Genomic DNA, 27,690 nt, shown 5'->3' on the forward strand with positions numbered 1-27,690 from the left:
CTTTACGGTGGAATTAATTTCGTAGTAATAATTCTAATTTTGCATAATTTACAGGACTTAATAACGTCCTGAATTTTTGAGTAACTACAAGGACGAGAAAAAACTCAGACTATAGTGGTGTGACTGAGAAAGTGGAAAAAAGACAATCTTAAAGTTGAACTTCCTGACATCTCAGAATTACCCCCATTAATCATTGCTTATATGAAAGCCAACGACCCTGAGCTCTATTTACAGGAATCAGTGATGCAGGTTATCAGGTTCCTTAAAAACCTAAGCCGGCCTCCACAACATGGCAGAGAAGCGTCAGGACACTGGACTCTGTTCAGACAACATGAACTTCTTACCCTGTTATGCAAAGTGAGCCCAGTCGCTGTGTGAAGTGTCAGTATTGACCACGTTAAGGCGTTCATGCTGAGGGCTGGAACAAAGATCAACCAGTGAATCAGTCAGTTTTGACTTAATATTCCCATGATTTTTAGCTTAACCAAGTCCGCCTTAACATAACCATACCACTCTGTTCTCAGCAACAGCACTTGCAAATATCACTCCACCAACGCTTTATAGCACAGGCCACAGTGCCCCAGGCTTCAGAGGCAGCTGCGACAATGTAACAGCAGGATAAGAGACTAGTTCACCACACACACCACTGTCCTCCCATATTTGTTTGTAATCATGCCTTTTGGCCACTTGTTGATATGAGCTCCATGGCATTAAATATTGAAAAATTATGAGCCCAAAGCTCCGTGTGGAGCAGGGACGTGATCACATACGTACTATATGTTGTTGTTAGCAAAGGAGGGATGGGCAGTTCTTTAACTGCTACTGGATGTTTCAGTTGTGTTGGCAGGTTACCTATGAAGGTTACCTACTGAACCTTTAATCTCACTGTTGGAATTGATGCTGTCTCATTCAGTGCTTACCTATATAGAAATAAGTGGATCAGCAAAAAAATAGGGTTTTTTGAAACACATTTCATTTTCATTCAGCTAGGACTGTATTTTGTATTTTTATACACTGAAACTGGCCTTAAAGTTGCATTAAGCAATAAAGAAAACTATGAACCCACAGAAACAAACCAAGGCTATGACCAAAATGACATGTTCACTCTTTATTTATTGTTATATTGTATGTTTCTTTCTTCTTAGGAACCTTTTAAAGACATATATATTTTATGTGGGATTACTTGTATCTTTTTTTGGTCTATTGTGAGGATTTTAAGCCACTATATCATGACACTGAAAGACAATGACATTCAGAATTCAATTCTTGGACACTACATGGCAGTTGGGGAATCATTTCGGACACATCCCTTGTTTTACTGTTTCATATTAGCAGGTTGTTATGTCTACCGTGTTAGCAAACGGTTGCCTACAAAATCTCTCTTAGTCATCTACAAAAGCAGAAACAGGGCTGCATGAGCATCCCATTAGAGTCCTCCTTCTCACCACTTGTGGAAACCAATTGAATGCAATCTATAATTCTAAATACGGTTACAACAAATGTAATCATACCTAGGCTATATGAATTCTCTTGATAAACACTTCAAGGAGAATTTAATTTGATTGTTGTTAAATATTATAAGGGCGTCAGGAACTCAGTTACTGTAGAGTGCTATATTCATCAACTTAGGTGTTGACAGCGTTTGTGTGGGTGTTACTGTGTCCACTGTACACCTGTGTCTGATCAGTGGAGAAAAGAACATTGTAGTAAGACAGAACATCATTGCCAGTACTTTGTTGTCTCTTTTCTCTCTAACCATTAACTTGCAGCTGTTTAACAGCAGTAAAATTACAAGTGGTGTACCTCATTATGTAAATAGCTGTCATGTTGACTATTTAGAAATGTGCTTCTTGCTTTCTGTGATGAGCTTTTCAGAGCTCACTTGCACACACATGTAAATGCCTAAGAGATATAATATGTATTACATACTTCCCACTATACACAATGTGCATGAATCCCATCATAGATACACCCACACAATTGCTGAAACCAGGCCAAGTTCATTGATGACTCCAAATCACTTATACTGTAGGTGTGACTGAGAGTAAGTCTCTGTGTGTGAGTGTATAGATGTGTGTGTGCAGGCCTGTCCACAGTGTTTTCCTGCCTTCCCTCCAATGCACACTGGGAATGGCTCCAGCCATTGGACATGGATGAGACTTACAATGCAGTACAATGAAAACAGATGTTTACTGTCACCGTGGAAAGGTAGTGTTGTCCAAGTTAAGTGCATTTGCGTGTTGAGATGTGTGAAAAGTGGGTGTAATGTGATTTTTTTTTTTGTGAGAAATATAAAGGTAATGTGGACAAACTACATCTGAATACAACTTTGATTAATGCATTGTGAAATATAGGTAAACATGGGTTTATATTATAGGCTACAGATAGAATAAATTATATTGCATCATTAGAATATGAAGCATGCTGGAAGCCAAATGTCTGCACTGTCTAACAAGGCTAAGATGAAAGCAACCCTCTACTAACTGTGTCCATCACCTCCTGTTGTCCCCACACTTTGTCACACAGCTCAATCATTAAAGTGAAGTAGCACGCATTTGGCAGTATTCTTTTTTTTTTTAAGCAGAAAAACACTGTACATCTTTCTTAGCTGGGCAACCATCGAACACTGTTGGCAGTAGTGGCTTGTTGTGAGCAAGTGAGCGCTGATGTCCTTGTCGATATAGTGACTCCTACTGGTTGGTCTGTGCAGAAGGGGGCCGGATCTAAGGATGGAGCCTGAACCCCACATGTTTATGTCCTCCTGCTGACAGGAAACACAGAATAAGACAGCAGAAAATTACTTTTGAATATGCACTCACTTCCTCCCAGTGATAATTAATCGTCTATTTATGCATATTTGTAAATGTGACCTTAAACAGGCTAAGCTCATATTTTACATAATGTTAGTGGTTTTTAATTAAAATGATGACTTTTATATGTTTGACATAAGTTTTAGCAGGGCTTAAACTGAAATTAAATGACTGCAAGTACAGCTAGAAAAAGTAGTAGCCAACTAGACAGTCATGGACTAAGTACAGCCATGCTAGCAGCTCTGCAAGGCTGTACTTAGTCACAGCGGTGATTTTAGCTAAATGCTAATGTCAACATGCTCACAATAAAAATGCCAACATGCTGATGGTGATATTCACCTTGGTCACCATCTTACTGTGCATTCATGTGGTGTAGGAATTATTGGAAGCATTATTTCCAGAGTGGGAAAATTCACGTGAATGCTCCCTGAACTCAGAAAGTTAAAGAAAATATTTGTACACGATTAGTTAGAATCGTGTTAGAAACTTTTGATTAACGGTGCAAAATCATGTATTGCATATACATTTTTTGCTAACATGTCATTTGTAATATGTAATATTTGTTCTAATAATGCTAAACTAACACACCTATATAGGAGCGTACATGTTGTTCCACATTCTGATTTAAAAGCACATGAACACACACTGACGTTGGAAGAACGACTTCACAACTCGGGAAATGGGACAATACAGTGTTAGTTTAGTGTGTTAGCACTAAACACAAAGTGCAGCTGAGGCTAATGGGAACGTCAGTAGCTTTGTAGCTGTAAAACAAAGTATGTTGATGTAATCCTATTGTGACTTGACCGAACAAGCGGTTTTATGTGAACAAGAGACACGCCAAGACTTTGATCTTATAAATTATGACTTGAGAAAAGATGAGTCAGTTCACATCTTCTGCACTTTTCACCTTTGCTGATTATACTGTAGCTCGATAAGTGCCATGTCCACAGGGCTAATTAGTCTTTCTAAAGTGATTGATATCAAGGATGTGGAGACATGCCAAATACGTAACGCCTGTGATGACTCATGAGCCAGGATTGAGACATGAAGTTTTTAAAATTGTTTCTTGAGTGCAAACATGTCAGATATGCTGGCAGAAAAATGTCTGATTTCTCAGAGTTCTTGATGACAGACGGGGCTTACTTTATTATGATGGCACATTGTGAGATTAACAGCATGTGTAGACATTTGTATCATCAGTATAGTAATTTTGAGAATGATTTTCTCTCAGAAGTTTTCTGATGTTTCTGAATTATTTATACAGACTTTATCTTATCATTGCAAGTTAACCTAGTTATATAACCCATTAATTTCTGTTATTTATTCATGTATCCAATTTGATTTTAGAGATTTAAACACTACAGAGATGCTGGCATTTTCAGACTTAAGCTGACTGGCTTCTGTGACTGGTATTTGAAGAAATCACACTGAGTGGGGAGCTACAACATTTGTTACAGTACTGCAACCAAAAAATCCCACATCAACACACATTTCTTATTCACAGCCACACATGGTCCCAACAGGAGGATACCAATTGATTTTGGTGACCCCCCAACCTTTTCCCCTTGTGCCACCATCAATTCAACCTTTGCCATGAAAGAAAGAAAGTGAAATTCTGGCTAACTTTATTAAACAACAATTTCCCACACAGCATAGTACTGAATATGACATAATGGCTAACTGGGAGAACTATTGGACCTTGTCAGAGATCTGCTCTCTGAATACTTGATGGATACCTGATTACTTGTTGGCTTAAAGGGAGGGATGCGTCTCATTGATGATTCATCCTAAAGTGATTTAAATGATTTGTTCTCTTGTGCTAAACGCTCCACTGATCCAAAGCCTCGGAAAGTCTTACCCCTGCATTTCAGCATTTAAAACAACACTGACTGGCTCAAGGGGAGATACAGTTTACAAAATAAAATAATTGTAATATAGAAAGGAATGCCATGGCATGTAACCCATACAGCAGCTGTAAGAAACGTGTTTGGGTATCTTGTCCCTAAAGAATAGGTCTACAACAGTACTTAGATGCTGTAGCTTACCTACTGGAGAAGTTGGCATGTATATTTTTATATATTTCCCTGTTGCAGTTTGATTTCACCAGAAACCTAAGAGCCCTTGTCATCTAAATCCAAATATGAGCAACGGCTAAGTTAGGCCAAACTACTGGGTGTGTTGTAATTGTATTGGGAATCCTCTTTAAGCAAATGTGTCTCCTTCAGTTGACATTGTTTCATTGCTATTTTTAGTTAATCCAGCACTAGCTCTGTATGGAGCCCATTTCAGGTTATAGTTTTATTACTATAAGAGCTTTGTCTACCCTTCACTTTCTGATAAACTGTGTAGAGGGCTCCATGTCTCCAAATGTTTGTTCTTGTTTCTTTCAAATGCAAAAAAAATTAAAATCTTCACTAATTAATATTTTTATGTGAACATTGAATCAAAGGACTGTGTGTAATGTAAAAGGTGTCACTTGTAGTGATGAACCCACAGATAATTATTGCCTGATTATGCAGTTCTCCTCAGCTCTGTGTGACTTTCAGCTCAATGTTTTATGGCCTGCAACTTTAATGTTTTGTAACCACTCTCATCAACCTCATTACCAGTCGCTGCAGTGAGCTCTTTTCAGTGAAAAAGCTCTGATAAACCCGCCGTACACTAGGTGTCCAGCAACAAACAATAGACAAAGTTAGTGACTAGCTTAAATGGAGGCTTGTTGCTAACTTCCACTATACTGTATACTAATGTTTCAGAGTCTACATATTTAAGATGTTAAGATGATTATTCAGGGGCAGTTGACTATGGATGGATGGATGGTGATGATTATTCAGCTTTGGATCCTGGATAGTAATAGAAGGAGGAAGTTTTAATTACCAAGTGTGGCCTTATACATGAAAATGCCGACACTTGTACAGTTTGACATCTAGCCAGAATAGTTTGTGTCTCAGGCCACCTCCTGCAGTAATTTAGGCAATTGGATTTCATTATGTTCTTAATGTCTTGTGTTTTTAGTTCTGCTTTCTTCCCTATCTAGATATAATTTGATTGCCCAAGATATATGACAGCATGGAGTCAACAGAGAATTGGGTACATGGCAGAACAATTGTACTGTAGCCTATAGTCAATATGTTACTTTCACTGTCAGCACTGCGAGGAGAAGATGACAGAATAATGAACATGCACAGGTTGCCTCGGTGATGGTGCTGCAGAAAAGGTTGGGGTCATCAAAATCCATAGATTTATTTCTGTTTGCTGTCTTCAATTCATCGTATCTTTATCTGATACACAATTGCTTTCATTTCCAGGTGCATGACGTATGAGATAAACACAAATTATCCCTAGTCTGCAGCTACGCAATTAGTTTGCAATTGTCTGTTATATGATTTCCTAAAATCACTTATGTCAACAAAACATTTATTGAAAAAGAATCACAAGGACTGTTTTCATCTCTTCTGTCATCGCTCCTTCATTTTCATAGCTGTTTATACTCTCCAATGTCTTCTTTTTTATCCTCTTTTTAACACCTGTACTGGGGTTTTGAGCCATGCAATAAACATCGCACAGGCCCTTGTTGCCTGGGTACATACTAACCATCTCATTGCCCCATAAAATGAGATCTGTGCCCTTATTTGCACCAAGGTCCTGTAGATCCATCTCTCCCACAATAAGAGAAAACGGCCACAAGGTTGGGCAATCTCGTCCATGGGCAAAAGGTTCAATTACTTCAGTTGTCATGGAGCAATAAATGACAAATTAAGTGGCTGGCACTGAACACTGCTTGAAGGAGGCTGTATCAGAATACTAATGTCAGCTGTGTCTGACAGTGGGTAAAGAGAGAGACAGCAAGAAAAAGCCCCAAGTTTGGCAAGTGAAAAACAGACAACTTTTTGTTTTCAGCAGGATACATTCTCTACTCCATGACCTCGATTCAGAATAATTAGGCCTGTTGGTGCCTTTGTTGCTTGAAAGATAGCACAGTGATATTTTAATTGTGTTTTACAAGAACACCTTGTTGTTATTTATATATACAATAAACAGTTGTGTGTATTTTTCACTTGCATTCGTTTAGATTAAGGCCTCTGTCTTGTTATATTCTTTGCAGCAGTCCATGATCTTTGCTACGACAGACTGGAACAGGCGTTGTAATCCTGTAATTAGTAGAGTATGCACACAGAATTTAGACACTGCCTAATGAAAGTGCTCTGTTGTGCCAGTTTTCATCTTATTAAAAAGCTAAAAATCTATAGCCACTCTAGCGGCCCTGTGAGGCTTTAATTGTCATTACACACCAGAAAATAAAAATCATTGGATGAAAAATTTAGACATTTTGCTATTCTCAGATCCTTACCACTGGTGGTACAAGGTATGTAAAGTTTGGCCTGATGGTGGCACCACAGCAAAAAACACATTCTTAACTAAATCAAAGGCATTTATCCACTTAGATCCACGTTGTCAGACTTACAGTCCCAGTCAAATAGAAGTTATTACATATTTATCTTGTGTAATGTTTCGTATACGAAACTGAATAAAGTGGACTTACTATAGCACATATGTTGGCTTGATATGGAGCTGTAGTTAAACACAGACCTGTTGGCCTCCACCCACATCTCCCTCCCTCACACGCTATTTTAGATCAGGAGAAGGAGCATGAGAAGGAAATTAATAAATTATAATTCAATCGCGGCAGCGTAGCCAAAAACTATACTCAAGTAAAAGTACTGTTACTTTGCAAAAACAAGTACTCAAGTAGAAGTAAAAGTAGTCATCAAAATAACTACTTGAGTAAGAACACGAAAATTGCTTGGTGAGTACTTTAAGCAATAATTTTACACTTTTAACATGTATTGTTTTTGTGTTTTATTGTCTTTACAGTTGTAAAAACACTTTGTAACTTGTTTTTGAAAAGTGCTCTACAAATAAAGATATTATTATATTATTATTAAATAAAATTTCTTTTTCTTCAAGTTTTTGATGTGGATGTGACTGGAATGGTCTTCTTCAGGTAAGGGTAAAGAAGCAAACATGCAGTTGTATTTATTTGCAATGAAATGACAAGTCTCCTGACTAATCTCCTGATTAGATAACCTACTAAATTACACAAGGACAGTATTCCCTGTGTGTTTCGATCAAGTGTGATCACAAAATACTGCATTACTATTAGAATCTGTCAAGTACGCTTATAAGTAAAGATTGTTTAAAATTACACATTAATTTCTTGTTATCTCCTATATTAAATTATAATTTAGCAATAAATCAGATTAGGAGATAATGCTGTGATGTTTCATAATTTATTTCTTATCAAATACAGCTGTGTTCACTTCTACACTTTTACCTGTGGTTGAAACAAATCAGTCACATCCAAATGAAATAAAAGTAGTTTGCCTTTTTTTGTGTTTGCATAATTTGGTCTCTCTTCATCAGGCTACACCAATGAGCATGACTAGTTAAATGCACGCTGCTCGTACACTGTTAACTTGAATATTTACATTATAGAAGAAAGCAGATGTTGTAGTTTTGAAGCACGACATACTATGTGAAAGTCTGACAATGCATCAGTATTGCATAAAATGCATAAAATAATCAAATAAATTAGTAGCGAAGTAGTGCAATGAATGTATCCAAATGTAAAAGTAATACTTTTTCTCTACAAGTAAGAGAAAAAGTATGATGCATTAAAACTACTCTGACAAGTACAATTTACTTTAAAAAGTTACTTTACATAAATTCAACATTTAACAGAGTAAATGTATCTCGTTACTACCCACCTCTGGTCTTTGGAAATAATAATAAAAAATAAATAACGTTTTTGCTTACTGAGATCCAGACACCCTCCTCCTACTATGATATCCCTCTGCTAGCTGTGACCAACGAGCCTAAACGAACGGTCAGGTGTTGGGCAGGGTTAACTAGTTGCCCCACATCTCATTTAATTGGATAAATGTGTGCATTCGCTCCCGAGTTTAAGAATTTTTTATAGGGACAAAAAAGAGGGTATATAGGGAATATTTTAAAAATTTAATTAGATTCTTAGGCCCCTTGGGTGCACTGGACCAAGCTGTAAACATACCATGGATGTAAGTTCACCTTATAAAGTTGATGTGGTTAGCTTTTTACAGATCAAGCAGACATGGAGCAGCATTAATTTGAAGTTGTGTTTCTGACCCCCTCCCAAATGCAAATCCTATATCCACTCTCAAAACTCTCTTTAGCTGCTAATGGCTAAAGAGTCAGCTAGTCGCTAACTTTGTTAGTCTGTCATTTGTTGTTGGGCAGGTAAGAGTACAGTGGATTTATCAGTCTGGATTTATTTTGCTAAAAACCACTGCTGAAAATGGCGCTAAAATGCTCTGTAGAGCTGAGTGGACCTGACATTTCTCTGTGGGTTCATCAGCTTTATGTCAACTTTTAAGGCTTAGCCAACTTTAGACTGGACCAACAAATCAGCCTACCAATTCTGCTATCCCTACTGTCACGCCACGAACATGGCTAAAAATAAGGATTTCAAACCAGATCAGCATTGGAAGTTGGAGGTAATGTGATTGAGCATAGTAGATTAAAAGTCAACCCATAATCTGCTTGTCGTTCATTCCCCAGTGTGAGCTCTGCTAAATAATCAAACTGAGACCAAACTGAACAACTAGATCTTATAATCAATTACATTTACTGTCTCCAATCCTGCTGGGCTTAAAGAATAGATGCAGCGTTGTGTTTTTGCACTCGTCTTATATCACCACAGGATACAGACAGACCCCACTGACATCTTTTACGCCTCCCTATCCTTCATCATATCTGTGAATTTAAATGCATGTTGTTCAGAAAACATTGAGGTTGCCGACCTTCACTCCCCTGTTCCCATCATTCTCTCCACTTGTTTATCTTATTTGATTTATTACTGTACATTCTGCTGGGTACATTGCACCCTATTCAGCAGACAGACAGTGTAACTGAGTCATGCTGCAGCAGTTTTGTCAGGGTAACAAAACATTTGGACTGGGACTGTGAACTTACATTCTCAAGGTGACCTCCAGTGAGATCCTGTCAGACTACCCAAGGTGACAGCTCAGCGCCTGAAGTATGCCGCTCAAATGGGGAATAGTTCTGCAGTAAAATGAAGGAAGGCGTCGCACGGATGAGATTCATTCATCTTAATAAAGTTGACCATCAAACTGATTTGGTTGCAGAGGTGCTAGTTAGACAGAGAGAGGAGAGGAGCAGGCAGAGCTATGGGAAAGGCTTCTCAGCTGTAAACACAATGTTCTTTTCCCAGCATCAGTCCTCTGAATAGAACAGTACCTGTCTACCTGTTGGCAACATCCTGGCAGAAAAGCCCGTTTTGTAGAACTGCTGCAAAGCACATTTTAATTTGACTCCCAAATGCCTGGCAGCACAATTATTCTTTTAAGTAAAAATCTGTCACACATTCATATAATTAAATGTATTTTGCTATACTCCACTTCATTGGCTGATTTACTGTTGCATAACAGTGATTCAAAGTATAGTCACTTCACAAAGGCGGTTACCTTTCTGTTTTAAACTCCCACTGTCTATAAAGGGACCATAAGACAGCTTCTGCCACACAAGGAATAATGCATTTAATGTTGCCAGCAGTCTGTAATAAATACTGGGTAGTTAGTACAAGCAGGGAACACCCACAGAATTTAAACTTTAATAGAAAATACAAGGAAAAAGATGTCACTCTTTGATTGACAAGCAGAAACTACAAAGCAGTGGCAATTTATGCCGACTGGCAAAATGGTTTGTGCCAAGGGTTTTTTACAGGAGTGATGGTACGGAAAAAAGGTGCACTGAAACGCCTCTTACTTCCTCATTGAACCAGCTGTGTCCCTACCTGTATTATTTAAAACTCATCTCACAGTAGTACTAAACATGTCTCTTGAAGTAGACTAGTAGTAGATTTTTGAGTTAGCAGGTAGTCGCTTACCTTGGTGACTAGCTTCTTTCAAGGTAAAAGCCTTTCAGGTGCTTGCCACTGGTGGCAAGTGGAAAGCTTTTAAGTCATTGAGAGCAGCAGCACAAAATGTTCCAATTGCGTCAACAGTGGGGCACAGTGGCTGAAACATATTCAGTGCAATTCAGTTCAGCTGCACATGGGCCTGTGGGGCGTGTTTTCAGATTTGTCTGTGTGCTTGTTTCATGACTCAAGTTGGTGCTTGACTGGCATGTATTTTTTAACTTTTGACAATAATGTACCAAGGAAAGGAATAACAGTTTTTTCATAGTGATCTGTAACCTGGTCCTCTGGTCCTGTGGAGGATTATAATGCTAATGATATTCTAGCAGTTTTAAAATTGTTTTTTTTTTTTGCCACACAGCCTCGCAGTTGTTCTGGACCAATAAGGAATAAATCAATTTTGGTTATAATAATAACAACTTTATTACATAACACCTTTGTTGCCAAGTGCTTGCTCATGGTGGGAATTGTTGGGTCTCTGTAAATAATATAATAAAGATTACGGTCTAGACCTGCTGTATGTATATGAAAGTGCCCTGAGATAACTTGATTTGGTACTACATAAATAAACCCACCATTACAATGTGCTTCACAAAGAACAAATAAAAGAAAGCAGCATAACAAAAACAAAAATATATTCAACAAATAAAAATAACACAAAAAAAACAGTTAACAGTAAAGTTAAAATACAGTAACACAGAAAAGGAACACATAAAAGAAGAGATAAAATAATTAACACACATTAAGGTCTGGTCTGAGCTAGTATCAGCCATATAGTCCTACAATCCTGTAGCCCCAAAAACCGTGCAAAATCCCATATAAAGACCTTGTCTTTCAGCTTCAAACTGGCTTAATGGCTCGCTGTAATAGCAGTTTAGTTCATCAAATTTTTAATTTGCATAAGAAATGGTATTGTAAAAGCCTGAGCTATAAAATCCAAGTGTGTGTGGGCATTTTCTGTCAGTGTGTCTGCTTGTTTGGGCCCATAAAAAAAATCTGAACACCGGGGCCTATCATCACTAGCTGAACAACAACTGATCTTATTACATTTACTATATCAAAGATACAGTTGAGCAGCAAGGCCGCTAGCATTAAAATAAAGACAGGACATGCAGGAATTGGACAGAACTATAGTTCATTGCATGACCTCACACATTGAGCGGGTGAAGACAGGTTGGTATAGTAGAGAGTGGAGATGTCACACGATGGTCCGGCTCTCAATACAAGGGTGAAGCACGTGTTATCCACTGCTATAAGGGTGCAACTGCACGGAAGGACAGCGTGGTTAAAGTGTCTCTCTGAATAGTGGGGGTCTGGCATGAGCACCACCATGACACCAAATAAAATTTAAGAAAACATAACTCTCGCTGTTCCATGTAGATGACAGTTTGAGACTTTAGGGCATGGCAAAGCAGGTTCGTCAGCATTATACCCTTTGTTTGACAGGGAGAAGAATGAGAACATAATATGTGGTTCCGTGCAGCAGCTATTGTATCTCAGCACTGGCCTCACGCCATTTTGTTTATTATCCTTCTGCAATATTCACATCTCATCACCGCAGATGAATCTGCGCTGGGCCTTGGCCCTTAATATCAACCCGATCCTCTTAGTGCAGATCGTTCCTCGGTGGAAATATCACGAGAGGCCAACAGCTGGCTGCAGTTAATCTCTTGTCGACTCACATTTTCAGCCACATCAATATTGGAGATCAGAGGCTGTTTGAGACTGTGGCACTTAAACATATGGTCGACCTCAAGGCCTCTTTTGAAGGAAGGCAAAGAGAATATAGATAAACCAAATCTGATTTTCCTGCAGTTCACTGTCTTGAATATTCTGTGCAATCAATTGCCGATATGTTGACTCTTCAGCTAATCCAAAACCAGGAGAGAGATCAGATCTTGAGCAGGACAGCCTGTTTCAATGTGATTTCTTGCCAATATCCTGAAAGATTTAATATCAGAGTAGAAACTAAAGGGGATAGTCACACAATAAAATATCATGTGGCATATACACAGACACACGCGCGCACAAACACAGGCACGCGCAATTTTCCACAGCATTAAGACTTACACATACGGCCCATTCTTTAGAGTTATCACCATGGAAACTGGACAGGAGTGGAAAGCCTGTACTGCTGTGGATTGAGCAATGGCACTACAGCATCCTGGGTCCTACACTGTGACATTTATATGAAACGGTTTAGCACAGTGCACAAACTTCATCTGTCAACTCCTCTGGAATGCAAAATGTATAGATTATTTTTGCTACTGTTGTAAATGTTTGCTTTGCCTTGACCGCTGTAGCACCATTCAACCTCAGCTGTTAGAAGCAACACCATTCACTTACAGTATACATCAGCAGCCAAAGATCTCATGTTGCTTCAATTCTGAGCTCTCAGAGGTTTGCATGGCTAGATTAAAGTTAAAGGTATTACATAAATTCTTTCTTGCTTCAGAAAGTTGGCCTTACAGCAGTACACAGCTCAAAAAAATAAAGGGAACACTAAAATAACACATCCTAGATCTAAATGAATGAAATAATCTCATTAAATACTCCTTTCTTTACATAGTTGTATGTGCTGACAACAAAATCACACAAAAATTATCAATGGAAATCAAATTCATCAACCCATGGAGGTCTGGATTAGGAGTCACACTCAAAATCAAAGTGGAAAACCACACTACAGGCCGATCCAACTTTGATGTAATGTCCTTAGAACAAGTCAAAATGAGGCTCAGTAGTGTGTGTGGCCTCCACGTGGCTGTATGACCTCCCTACAATGCCTGGGCATGCTCCTGATGAGGTGGAGGATGGTCTCCTGAGGGATCTCCTCCCAGACCTGGACTAAAGCATCCGCCAACTCCTGGACAGTCTGTTGGTGGATGGAGCGAGATATGATGTCCCAGATGCGCTCAATTGGATTCAGGTCTGGGGAAGGGGCGGGCCAGTCCATAGCATCAATGCACCAGCATATGGTCTCACAAGGGGTCTGAAGATCTCATCTCGGTACCTAATGGCAGTCAGGCTACCTCTGGCGAGCACATGGAGGGCTATGCGACCCCCCAAAGAAATGCCACCCCACACCATTACTGACCCACCGCCAGTACAGCGGTCCTGCTGCTGGGTTGTTGCCCTCCTACGGCCTCCTCCACGTCTCCTGATGTACTGGCCTGTCTCCTTGTAGCGCCTCCGTGCTCTGGACACTACACTGACAGACACAGCAAACCTTCTTGCCACAGCTCGCATTGATGTGCCATCCTGGATGAGCTGCACTACCTGAGCCACTTGTGTGGGTTGTAGACTCCGTCTCATGCTACCACTAGAGTGAAAGCACCGCCAGCATTCAAAAGTGACCAAAACATCAGCCAGGAAGCATAGGAACTGAGAAGTGGTCTGTGGTCACCACCTGCAGAACCACTCCTTTATCGGGTGTGTCTTGCTAATTGCCTATAATTTCTACCTGTTGTCTATTCCATTTGCACAACAGCATGTGAAATTGATTGTCAATCAGTGTTGCTTCCTAAGTGGACAGTTTGATTTCACAGGAGTGTGATTGACTTGGAGTTACATTGTGTTGTTTAAGTGTTCCCTTTATTTTTTTGAGCACTGTATATTTGGGAGCATGTTTGGTGATTGACAGCTCTATCACATGAGCCTACTGTATCACACTCAACCATGGTTGCTGCTGCTTCATCGTCTACCTTGATCTACCTAAATTTGGATTTTCTGGCTCCCGTAACAGATAAAATTGGCCACAAGTTGTAAAAACCCGAAACTGGGCACGAAAAGAATCCTTCCAAAAAAAAAAGAAAAGTTAAAAAAATTATTTCAAGTTCAAAATGTTCATTTGAAGAACTTTTTGCGCAGTGCTCATTCTCTAAATTTAGTACTGGAGGGGAAATTTAACAGAACAGTTTGCACATGAATAATTACCTGCCTTATGCACAGTTCAGGTACTTGTCAGAGTGTTCCTTAATTAGCAGATAGCTTGTAAGCTTGACTGTTTCATGTTGTTGTGTCTTACTGACAATTGCAGCAGAGACTGGAAAGACAAGAGGAAGCAAACTTAATGTTACAGTGAAAAAACCAACGGGAGGATTTTAGCAGCAGCCTCTCTTGAGTCAGACTGATGAAGCCCCCAAAGCGTGAGTTTAGGTTTCTCCCAAGCCCATTTTTAATCCTAAACCCCAACCCTTATCCTCTCCCTATCTTTAAATTTAACCATAATCCCCAAATTAACCCCTAGACCAAACTTTTCCTTATCCTTTAGATATGGCTGAACTCAGCAGGCTTGTTACTAACAAATACACTCACTTAATTGGACTATCCAAATGAGCTGTGAACAAATTACCATATCTCTGATGTAAAGGGGTACCTGCCTATGAGCATCTTCACAGAGATTTAAGCTGTTTCAAAAAAGGGAAAGGAAAACTCCAACTCTAGATACTGTGTCTGTACAATATTCCTATCAAACAAAGTATTGCCCAACTTTTCTGAAGCAGTCATCCGCACAATCAATGAGCATTCAATCTGAACCAAGGTGATTGCATTATTACCATATCCATTAAACACACGTCTGTCAGTCTAGTCTTTCATATATTTTTTGAACTCACAGTACAAAATTATGTGTGATTTGCAACATTAACTTGGAATCTCATCTGGACAAAGCAAGGCTGATAGACTCCAGAGATCCATTAGAGAATGAAATAGATTGAAACGGGTGCAAAGAATTCCTTTAAGTCTTTCTTTTAGTGTCACTGACTATGTATCTCTTCACGAACCTGTTTTCTTGTGGTGAGAAAGTGAAAAATAAGTCCAAGAAACAGCATACATAATAATATACTATCTATTATTAGTAATTTTAAAATAACTTAGTTGTATTTCTATTATTAGGGACTGGTTGGTTTTCTTTCCAGTGCAGGCTGGACTAAGCACCATCCATCTGTCACCCTGAAAAGCACTAAGGGGCTTAAGATGATAACTGAATAACTTTTCATATTAAACATATAATAATGGATTTTTTAGGCACAACATTGACATTATCACTTTTTAAGTAACTTGTTAGCAAATAATTACTTATTTACACATCAACACTGGCAATGTAAGCATTCATTTGAAGTTGTGTTTCTGGCCACCAGACGTATGTAAGTCCAATATTCACTCTCCTTTTAGCTCTGTTTTTGGTCCCCGCCAACTCCTGAGGGAAATATCTGACTCTTTAGCTAAAATAAAATGCTCCACTATGTCCACCAGCTAGTTGTTAACTTGATTATAGCAATTATTACGTTTATTTTAAGTGCCCAGCAGAAGTGCTTTGCTGTTTGTTGGGTCGACAGTCAGGAGTTTGTTCAGCCTGACTAGCTATGACTTTTACTCAGGGTTAACAGTGGATAGCGCTAAAATATTATGGTACTGTCCATAATTGAGTCTTGTTTTTTCCCATGGAGAAAGATATTTATTGTAAAACACATTATTATGTTTTCTCCAGTAAAGCAGATTTGGTCTACCGATGCAATCAGAGCCAAAATGAAACAATACTAACATGTAGAATTATACATTTAAAGAACTGTTTAAATTTCATGTTACAGGTTGTACACTGAGGGCATGTCAGCAGAACATCTGGCTTAGCCTACTATCAAATTGGATTACTTTAGGTCTCCATCCAAAGGAAAAAAAAAAAGCCTGTGCTGTTGATTTATTTTTCTCGCATCAAGGACAGCAATATTTAGACCTCAGTACAATACATGTAAGAGAATGAAAGCAGTGTTTAGCTCTACCATACGAGTGTGATGTTTGTTACATAAATTAACCATGAAGCTTAAAATACATCAATGAAAGAATAATACACTATGACACAATCACAATTCCAAGTAAACAACTGTGACCTTAGACATATTTTTCGTTTTTTCAGGATTGATGCATTTAATGGCTGTTTTGACAAGCAGCATCAGCACATACTGTATGTGTGTGTGTGTGTGTGTGTGTGTGTGTGTGTGTGTGCACTCATGAATGTGTGTAGGAGTGTAGAGAGAGAGAAAAACAGTCAGTGAGGGAGAATGAACCAAACACTGTAGCACGCATCTTACTGTTTGCCTCACGTTGAATAATATGCATCTATATATCTTGGCATCCATATTCAGGTTACTTATATCTACATATATCAGAAAAGACTCTTTAGTGACTCATAAATTGTCCATCCAGTAAATAACAGTAAATCTCGGCACGCTTTGCCAACATTGATGAGCAGAAAATGGGATGAGCAGCATTAGGAGAAGATAAATCCCACATCTGAAGGATTATGGTTATTTTGACGAATGCGAAGCGCTTTTCAAATAGAAATGTAATTACATGATGAATATTGAAGTCAGCAAAAGACGATCTTCAAATGCGGTATTACAATGTACAACTTTCGGTTTTCTTTTAGATGATGTCAGGTTTTTTTTCCCTAAAATCTTACTGGGAGGATGCTAATGGTCTGCTGTCTGTATTATTTATTGTGTGATTTATGTTCGATTGTGAAAGAGTAAGCTCATCCTAGCTTTTGAATGCACATTTGTAACATTCATAATAATGAACTGTTACAATAAACTGTAGCATTAAAACTTTGAATAATAATAAAATATGATCATTATGATTATGATGTTGTGTAGTATATATGGCGGTGTGCAAAAGAACAGAATTTAAATTTCATTCACCTCAGGGCACCACCCTTAGAAGGGAAAATTATGTTGCCAATAAAGGCATTTAATTATATCAGTCTCAGTTTTGGAAATTGCTACTAAGTTCTTGACTTGTGTACAGTACCGCAATACTTCATACACACAAACCACATAATAAGGTTCTCTATAAATGAAAGGTTTATTGCACTACTAACTACAAACACACACACACAACTAATAACTACATGACACACAAATAAATGGATAAATGCAACCATAAATAAATGCATAATAAATGCATGAATGAAGCCTTGAATACAATGACAGAGGATGCATGAAATGTGGAATATTTTATACTTTGTGACGCAGTGAATAATTATCTTGGGAAGCTGTATTAACTTGTAACTGGATAAAACTTTAGTATTGAGCAGTGAAATCACTTTAATGCACCATGTAATAGTAGTTGTTGGGAAGCACGAGTGAAATACTTCCATATTATTATTAGGAAGTCCCACTTATGACCTAACGTTTCTTAATTACGCTTAGTAATTGATTGAATTTTTCCTGAATCAAATGTTTCAGGGGAGAATGTCAACAGCGTTAAGTCATCCACCTTAGATCTACTGTGTTAATTATTGTCTTTGTTAAGAGTTAATAAAGTTAGCACACATCTAATGCTTCAGGCACACACTATGTGTGTGGGTGCGCCAAATCTGTAAACAGTTTTGTTATTTCAGTTTCTGTTATGATGAACAGTGACACATAAACTTACCCTGTCCATATAGATTTCTGCATATATGTATAGTTGGTCCAAAAGTGAGTATAGCAAATGAAATAGGAACCAACTGAATTACTACAGGTCATCCAGTTACTCTTATCCCTGCCGAAGGTAGTGCTGAAGAGGAGGGAGAGAGGGGAGCAGACAGATGCACACACACACACACACACACACAAACACAGCCATGTTCCTGTCAATTCAGTTTCTATTGCACCTACATCAAAATCAGCATGTTAAACAGAACTTAAAATTTTTCCTATATGGTCAGTTACACATCACATATCCAATAGTGTACATAAAATTTTAAATATATAGAAGTCAGTTCCTTTGATCTTCGCCGTCTGAGTTCACAGTGCTAAGTGCTGTGAGCTTCCATCTCCTGGAATGTGGGAGTATTAGGTCAGTGTGAGGTCTGTCTGTCACAAATTGACCACTTGTCACTTAACTTTCCATTAGTTCCATCCTTGAGTCCTGGCAATGCCTATTTTGTGACTCAGAGGTCATGTGAAGACGGGTGTTTGGTGAAAATTCATCTTGAAGTTCTAACACAGCCTGTTTCATGACTGAGAGGACATGTGGACAACAACTTCAGGGAAGGTTCATTCTTCTATCAATAAAAGAAAATGTTCATCAGCAAACATGTTGAGTCACTCTACAACACAATATCTGAATATGTATTTGGCCTACAGCACAGTATGCCCCACTTAATTACGTTTACTGACCAGGTGTCATCAGCTTCATGTTTATGTCAGTCACCCTAAAATCATTTTTCAATTTATCCATGTCAGGCAACGATCAGAGAAGGGGGTCTTGTGGCCATTAGCATGCCATTCAGGAACCACGAGTGTGTAGCCTAATAGACAGCAATGATAATAGAGGCTTGTCTGTGCTCTCCTGCCGCAGCGTTGACCACTGAGTGAATTATCCAGCTGACAGAGAGCAGCAGCACAGCTTAGGAGGCGGAGGATGTTGTTAATATGCCAATGAGAGCTCATGCCTCTTGTGCCAGTCTGAGGCATGTTGGCGTAGTGCAGCTGCCTATCAACTAATTGGGAATCATTTAGCAGCAGCTTGACCTACATTCAGAGCAGTGCAAAAGGGGACCACCTATGTGAATATTTATATTAGCAAGCCAAAGCTAATAGCTTGGGAGTTAGAATTAATTGCTGTGTGCCGTGTCACAAGAGTTCACATCATTGTCCTCTTCTACATCTGCGATAAAGTGTTTTAGAGTGGGTCAGTAGAGTACTTTATTGAAGAACTGTGCCTTTGTTATAGAACACCAGAGCGGTAGTTTTATATAATATCAGAAGGTTCTGATATTCCATGCAACACCTTTAATGCTCACTGATGTTTTGTAATCTGTCCAAAAACCAGAAGTGTAGAAACCGCTCAATTAAATGTTTCCCCCTGTTTCCAGTCTCTGTCCTAAGCTAAATATGAAGCTAACGATCAAGGTGGCTAGGCTGTAGCAGCTGGATAGCGTATTTATGGGATATTTAACAAACAGATATGAGAACAGTATAAATCTTCTCATCTTTTTCCAAAATGTCAACTTTGCATTGATTTATGTGTATTCACATCTACTGTACTCTATTATGAATTTGTTAGTATGACATTACAGAATGACTTGGTGTGCACCACACACTACAGTCTTGTACAGAAATGGCCACTAGAACTGGTATTGGATAATTTGTCATTTTGCCTGGGGTGAGGATTTCAGTGCTTATGTTTTGCTGAGGGCAGACTCAAAGAAAATGAAAACCTGACTTTCACTTCTCCTTTGCTTTCTGCTTCTACTTCAATTGATTCATTTATTTTGACTTGTCATTTAGGCAAATTTATGTTTTAATTAAGTCGAACAATCACTTTTTGTTTTATCAACACCCAAACAACTTAACTGAAATAAAATTAAGTAATATATGAAAAAAAGAGTGCTATTGTTTATACTAATAGCTGTTCCCACGTAAACCCTAAAACAATTCCCAGACTAATTGAGAAGATAAGGTCCTAACACTTCAAACTCTAGATTTTTCCAGTGATAAACAATGAGTCATTCTAGCTGAGAGGAAGTTGCGAAAAAGTGTATCATAACATTGAAATGAGATGTATTAACCTCAGGTATAAATGTATTACACAGTACAAACATACACTACAGCAGCTGAAATGGAGGTTTAGAAGCCTTTGTACAGGACAATCAGTGTTTTCTCTCGTCTTTAATAAATTCCCTTCTGGGTAAATAGGTTGATCTATACTTTAAACAGTTAACAAAGTGAAGACAAGATCGGGCTGGTGCCAGATGCCCATTTTATTACCTTGGCCGGTAGCCAGTGACTCACTGAATAATGACTTACACTTGTCAAGAGGAAACAAGGCTATTCTTAGATAGCTACTGTAATCAAGAGATTTGAATTCATTTTATATTTATCCAGTATTGCACAACCAGATTGCAACAGACTTCCTGAGCTATTAAAGTTGAGGAAAGATGGTGATCATGCCTCAGGCAAAATCCAACTGTATGCAGCATTCAGCCCTAAGCAGCACTACTGGCAGCTGTCCAAGCTGTGCTAGCCAATGACTCACCTCTCTTAAGAGCTCCAACCATAACAGCCAACATTTCCCCAATATTCCTGATTAAACCTGAATGCTCACGCTTCTTGGTTGGCCAAAAAGGCTTTTATTCTTTTCTTCTGTGAGACAAGAAACTGTAAGACATGAAACGGATCCTGTTTTAGTTTAGTGCTTCAGAAATGCAGATATTTTAACTTTATATCACTCATGAAGAACTGGGAAAAGGCAGGATCTGCTCAGTGTGAGTGGAACATGATTAAAATTCAATTCAGTGTTCAGTGTTGCTGACCTATGAGATGTACTGTCAAAATATAAAACAACATTTATTCCAATTTAATGACTCTCAACTTCATCAAGACTTCATTACGCTTATGAAGAGAGTTTACATTAGGTTCATTAACTTTGTTCTGACATTTTGCATTTTGCATTTAAGTAATTAGTGACACTTAGGAAAGCTGTTTGATAACTTTCCTAAAACAGGCATAGCTAATAATCGGTTGGCTAATTGAAGCACCAGATTAGGATGCTGTAGGAATTAAAAATGTGACCTTTTGGCAACCGGACTACTGTTTTTTTAATGACTTCCCATCTTACTATCCTAAGTATGCAAACAAACAGGAGATAGGATATAGCATTTTAAATCAAGCACAATAGTCTGCTGTATTGGTGCTGCTTCAGTACACATCATTTTTAGCCACACAGCCTGGCCCTTTGGATGGTAATTCTGGTTTGTTGATCAGTCGGTTCAGCACTTTGGTCCAGATTTCCTTTATCACCATCAAGAGGTGAAATTTCAAATCCAATATTTTGTTTTATAACCAAATACCTGCACAACGGATGAGATTCCCATCAGCCTCAGCTTAATCGAGTTTAGTGCAGCAGCAAATGTTACTGTAGCGTGCTTACACGTTAAACTAAGATGGTGAACATGGTAAACATTATACCTGCTAAACATCAGCATGTATGAACACACTAAATACAACCTCACAGAGCCACTAGCATTGCTGTAGACACGTACGCAGCCCTTTCATTATTTTGATTTAGACCAGCCGCAACGCAGAGGGCTCCAGCTAAAAAACACAGGGTTGTGCATCTGCAATGTAACGAATTACTTTGTAACACGAAGGGCATATTTCTACCGTTTACCTCGCAATCATCGCAGCGGAAGCTAAAATAATGCCATTGTGATAAGTTATTATTAAAAAACCACTGTGTGGTGTTTTGGAGTCCGGTAAGCCTTCAAATTCACAGATGTTACTCAAACTGGACTTCCTGGATTGTATTTTATTGTCTCACCAGTGTCACAACTCAACTATTGCAGCCCGTTGCGTTGTTTTAACGCGGGGCTCTCTTTGGTCTGAACGCCCGCTTAGTCTTGTTAAATATGCCAAACTTTACAGCAGAGCAGATGACATTCAAAAATGTCATTAGAATGATTCATACTGTGTGAAATCGCAGTGACGAGTGTTGAAGAGTTGATTCACGTGTGTAGTGTTTGTGGAACACCCACTGAAATTAAATCATATAATAAATTGTAAAGTATTCATAAGTGTGGCTTTAGAGGGTTCATCTTGTGCAAGTCTGTGGGCTAAAATGTTTCTGGTTCAGTCCTACTTTACAACATTTAAGAGAGACATGTTGCAGACATACCACCGTTGGCTGTCAATGCAAAAATACTGGGTAAGGGCTTTGCTAAAGATTAAAGACCCCATGAAACACAAATGATAGTTTATTTCATGGTAAGCGGCTCCATGTGAATAAAAAATGTGAGTTTAACTTTTATGAACGGCAGACTGAGAGTGCACTTTATGTAAGCTACAGTAGGTGACAGTTCAAGCAAAGTGCTGGAAAAGGCAGCAACTGACTAAAGTGTTTGAGGAGGAGGCAATAAAAAACAGAAAAAGGTCATGATACAGTGTGGTCGTTTTTTTTTTTACACACTTTACCACGAAACTTGCTGCGGGTGTACATGTGTGTATCTGTGAATGTGCTTTTTGATGGGTAGCATACAAATCAAACAGTCAGATAAGCCAAAAAAAAATGTACACGTGCTATTTCGGAAATGAAATGGAAATGCGCCCACTTCTTCCTTAGAGATGTCACAATGTTACAGCACAAAGTTACAGCCGAGCCATTATCATGCTTGTTGCATCAGACTTTACCTCCTGGGCAAGCAGAAAAATGAGTTTGACATTGGCACAATTTGGAGCCTCTGCCGTGTCAATGGTAAATGTTATGGTTAATGTTTATCAAGTATTTTTTACTTCTTTGAGTCTGAAAAAGGTCCAATTCCTAAACAATAAATTGCAAACAGAGACAAAAACCTTGACGTTGATACATTTGCCGCAGACTGAACATAATGATAATAAATGAGGAGCTTGTGTCAGATTGAGCAGGTTTAAATCAATCTGCACCGTGATGGCAAGCAGACTATACTTGTATATAAATACCTGACACAACAAACATGCAGTCAGATTCTGATTATTTGGAACAACGCAAATCCTTCAAAAACCCAAAATGCTATTTTAGTCCAAAACAAAGACTATATGATGCCACATAACTGTTTAAGGGGTCATAAGGAGCTTTCAAGTCTTTTTATGCTGTCTGGACTATTCATAGTGTTTATAGCGAGGAGACCTATATAATAATAGCACTACCAGTCTAAAAGGTGTATTTATTTGTGTATTCACAGATCTGTAGAGGTAAGGCAAAAAGGCCTTTTATTGTCTCCGTAACTGCAGCTCAGTTTATTTTATGGCACCTCTGGATTTCAGCCGGTATAAAAATGGCAATGTGGAAGTTAAACAGAGGAGGCAAGAGATGTTGAAGAGACAAAGGTTGCAAATGCTCTGCCAACTACTGCTGTACAGAGAGAGAGAGAAGGGGCTACTGGTTCAACCAGCCAACCGACCAAATCTGTATTGACTTTACCACTTACATGTTTGGCTTTTTCTATTGGAATAATTGGAGAAAACAAGTCCACAATGTAGCTTTTCCCCTTGACAATTTGTACAGAGAAATATCAGATCCCACCCCCCTCACACACAAACACAAACTGACACACACACACCTACACACACACACACACACACCTACCTTATTTTACATTCGGTGCATTGTTGTTCATGAATTTTTTACTAAGTCCTCTGAAGTACTGTGCAAAGTTCATCTGTTGAATTAGACAATAGAGTGTTTTCAACTAATCTTCCTATTAAAGCAGGGAGAAAACGGAGCCAGATCATTTCTGGAAAGGAAAACACAACCTTTTGAAAGCTGTGGTCTTAAATTTAAGGGTCTGGATTGTGACATCTAAAAGCCAAATCAGCTTTAAGTAAATACTTTTTGCAAACCAGTAAAATAATCCAAAACAACATATTATACAATACATGTTCTGCCAACAACTCATATTAATGTGTACTGGGAATACTGTATCTTGCAGTGGGTTTTCATAGTTAAATTGGTACAAAGATGTTCAGTCACTGCACTTTAGTGAAGTTGAATATACAGTGTTTGAAATTGGGAATAGTTCAGTGCTTAGAATAAGAATATTAAAGTTAATGGAAAAATGCAGAATATATGTCTCCATGTTGTGGAGGTGAATTTGTCCGTAGTGCATTCAAGTTCTGCATGCGTTCTGCATAATGTGACATATATAAATGTTTCTATGCACTGTATTTTTTTGCTGTGAATTTCAAGATGCATGAGTGCATCCATATTTTGTGTGAACACATTAATAGGCATTAGAATATTAATATCAATATCACACAGGGTATGATGCAGCTTTATCCCATTTAATTGACATAATTCAGACCTCACTAGCACGTAAAACTAAGAGCGGTCTTTGAATCAGCAAAGTGCTTGTAATGTAATAAGCACTCTCTTCTAAATGGAGCCTTGACTCCATTTAAAAGAGGGCAGAAAATATGTGTGCACTCTTGCTTAAGGCTTTCATCTTGCATATAAATCACTCCAGCAGAAAGTGGGTGTTTGAGCACCACAGATTTCAGGTCTTGGGGCGTGCACTGTATCAGCGGCCAAGGCTGCATTAATGACAGCACTGTGCCACGACTGCATGAAGTAAATTAAAACCAATTCCAAACATTCTGAGAGCAGATAAAATGTTGGAACTGAGACTTTTTTGGCTGATTTAGAAGGTTTACATGAGGTTCTCTTCTTCTCTCCTTTCCCTTTTTCTGCTTTCTGTTTCTGTGTATAGATACCGCGGCAGCTGAGTCCTCTGACGTTGTACAGGTGTGAGCAGTCGGTTCTGGATTACTGCCATGCCCACCTGTCGCTACACCTCAACATGGGCATGGAGCCCCCAACTCGGGTGCTGGGAGGTCCGACGCCAGTCAAGTACCACCCGGGCCTAATGGCTGCCCTCCCCTCCGAGGCTGTGCGGCCTTGCCCCCAGACCCACTCCCTCCACCAGTGAGCTGTGCACACTGTGAGGCTCTGTGTCCAAACTACTATATGTCTGCTGCACACAATCAGAGGAGCACTCAGACGAAATGCAAGGCTGTGTGTGAGGGAACTGGGACTGGTAAAGAAGCAAAGGAGACAATTAATCTACTGCAGAGCATCCCGGGCCCAGGGTAATGAAAATGAAAATATTTCTCAGTGGAAATAGAGGGGTGCAGCAGTATTGATTAGTGAGCTTCTGATCTACCTGACCCTCAATGTCCTCAATTAGAAAAGGGGGCTGAACAGCAGCATGACTTTCCACATTCTGCTCTGCCTCTTGAGGAGTATTAAGGATAATAATTTAATGATTTGTTAATCTTATTAAACATATTTCCTTGACTTCTCCTTATCTGGGCACCTCTCTGCTACGTCAGTGAGTAATCAAATCCAAAATGCTATAAACAGAGCAGGGAAACAGCATGAGAAGCAGTTGAGTAGCAGAAGAAATGAAAGATCAGCCAAGCTAAAAGGTTCTTCTGCTGCTTTGTCTGATCACGCTGTCAGTCAGAGTTCTCTCTCTAACTGAAGTCCCCGTAGAGTTTTTCATCTTGAAAAATGACCCACCCAAATGAAATTACCCAAGACAAGAGAAACAAGTCAGAAAATAACGCACAGTAATTGTCATATAAAATGTACAGCCTACACATCTTGCCGGCAGTAAGTATAATTTACATGTTGACTTTTGATTTCCTGAAATGATTTGTGATGTTTATCACATAATAATTAATTTAATCAAGCTGAAAAATAAAGAGATGAAAAATAAACAGCAAGTACAGATCTTGGTCCACTGGGACGTTCAGATATTTACTTTTCATTATTAATTTAAATAACTCTTGTAGTTAATGGGTTTATGTTTTTTAAATGTGTTCTTCAACCAATTATCTGATTGTGCACTCATATATCTACGTGTGTGCTTTTTACAAGATGTTACATTATAATATATGCTAAATAAACCGTGGTAAATGACCAGTAACAGCGTCATTCATCAAGATCAGTGGTATCAACCCAAATAACTGCAGGATTTAGACAGCTGCATAGGTGGTGGAGACTGAGGAGAACAGCGCCGAAGCCGAGACTGATTAATAAGGATGTGTGTCTGGTTTTTGCCTTAGTGATCAAGAACCTGATACTAACTTTCACTTGCTTTTTTCTCCTCCTGTGACTGTGTGTGACCGTTATCTGAAGTAATACAGCATACTCAACTCTCTCAACTTGGCTCATGGACTTTTATGTTGCTTCCAGGAAAAGAAAAGGAAAGAACACCCAATTAAGGTCCTGGATATTAATAGACAGCAGCTTCATGTACAAATAGCGCGCCATGAAAATAGTGAAAGCTAAATGTGATATAATTGGAACATTTGTCAGCTGGGAATTGACAGTTAGTTAAGTCATTCCCCTGAACAGCAATTGTCCAGTCATAGTTTAGCAACCGTAAGCCTTTTTTTCCACATGTTGAAATGCTGTGCATTGAGCTGTAAGAATGATACTCTACATTTAAAGAGCTAGAGGACTAACTAGCTCTACACTGCAATACAAGAAGAACGCTGTCTCTTTATTACCACATTGATCATCAGCTGGTGAGCATGCCAATTTTTTTTTTTTCCTGGGACATGCAGCTTTAGCCTCACTCAGCCTTTTTAGCATGATATCATGTACACTATGTAGCCATCAAATTCATATTTAAAATATTTCTCTCTTTTTTTAAAGTCAGCCAGAAACACCGTTTTCAACCAATTCATGGAGCAAACATTTAATTTTGCTAGCTTAATAAGCAAGCCAATAACAGTTGTCGTTTCAGCCGGGAAATGAGAAGCTTTTTTTGTGTAACTGTCTGAAATGAACAAACTATTGATTCAAAAATTACTTAGAATGTGGGAAATCCTCCCCGGTTTCATTGTAAAGTGCTGTGTGAGAATGAAGAGCTTTGATAATCAAACAAACTGCTTTTGAACATGTGACATAAAAAATTTAATTATCTATGTTTATTTATTTATTGTTATTTGTTTTCATAGAAATGACATTTTCCTTGTATTTACTTATACAGGCAACTGTGTACAACTGCACAATTGTATGTCACATTTTCAATTATTCCTCAATAACAGACATTTTGTAAATGCTCCGCCTGATGTTCCTCTGTAAAAAAGGATGGAGGAGGGGAAAAAAGGCCGTGCAGAAGATATATCTGCTCATGACAACACGTTCTGACACATGACAGATTCACACTGCTGTAGGATTTACTGCTCTGTAGCCGCACACACAAAACTGTTTAACGGGAATGATAGATTGCATACTGCACTCACTTCAAGCACAGCATTTGGTGATAGAAACAGGACAGGGAGGATTGGCAGATGCAGCAGAACAGCATTCAGACTTATGTGTTCACATGCATTTACACTAACAAGCTGATGACTCATAATAGTTCAATCGATA

General features: G+C 38.6%; 1 protein-coding gene across 2 annotated transcripts in view; it reads left to right on the top strand.

Annotated features, from left to right (window-relative positions):
• Window positions 1–27,342, top strand: part of LOC119892381 (leucine-rich repeat transmembrane neuronal protein 4) — a 44,510-nt gene extending 17,168 nt beyond the window's left edge. Inside the window, exon 3 of one of the 2 annotated variants that reach the window (XM_038704584.1) lies at window positions 25,013–27,342. In XM_038704584.1, the coding sequence (XP_038560512.1) occupies window positions 25,013–25,231 (219 nt within the window). In that variant the 3' untranslated portion in view covers window positions 25,232–27,342. The remainder of the gene's footprint in view (window positions 1–25,012) is intronic. The other variant, XM_038704585.1, reaches the window with a different exon arrangement.
• The last annotated feature ends 348 nt before the right edge of the window (window positions 27,343–27,690 follow it).

Source organism: Micropterus salmoides, unplaced genomic scaffold (genome assembly GCF_014851395.1).
Source record: "Micropterus salmoides isolate LMB-PRFRI ecotype aquatic unplaced genomic scaffold, ASM1485139v1 Ms_hic_scaffold_7, whole genome shotgun sequence".
In the NCBI taxonomy this organism is placed as follows: domain Eukaryota; kingdom Metazoa; phylum Chordata; class Actinopteri; order Centrarchiformes; family Centrarchidae; genus Micropterus; species Micropterus salmoides.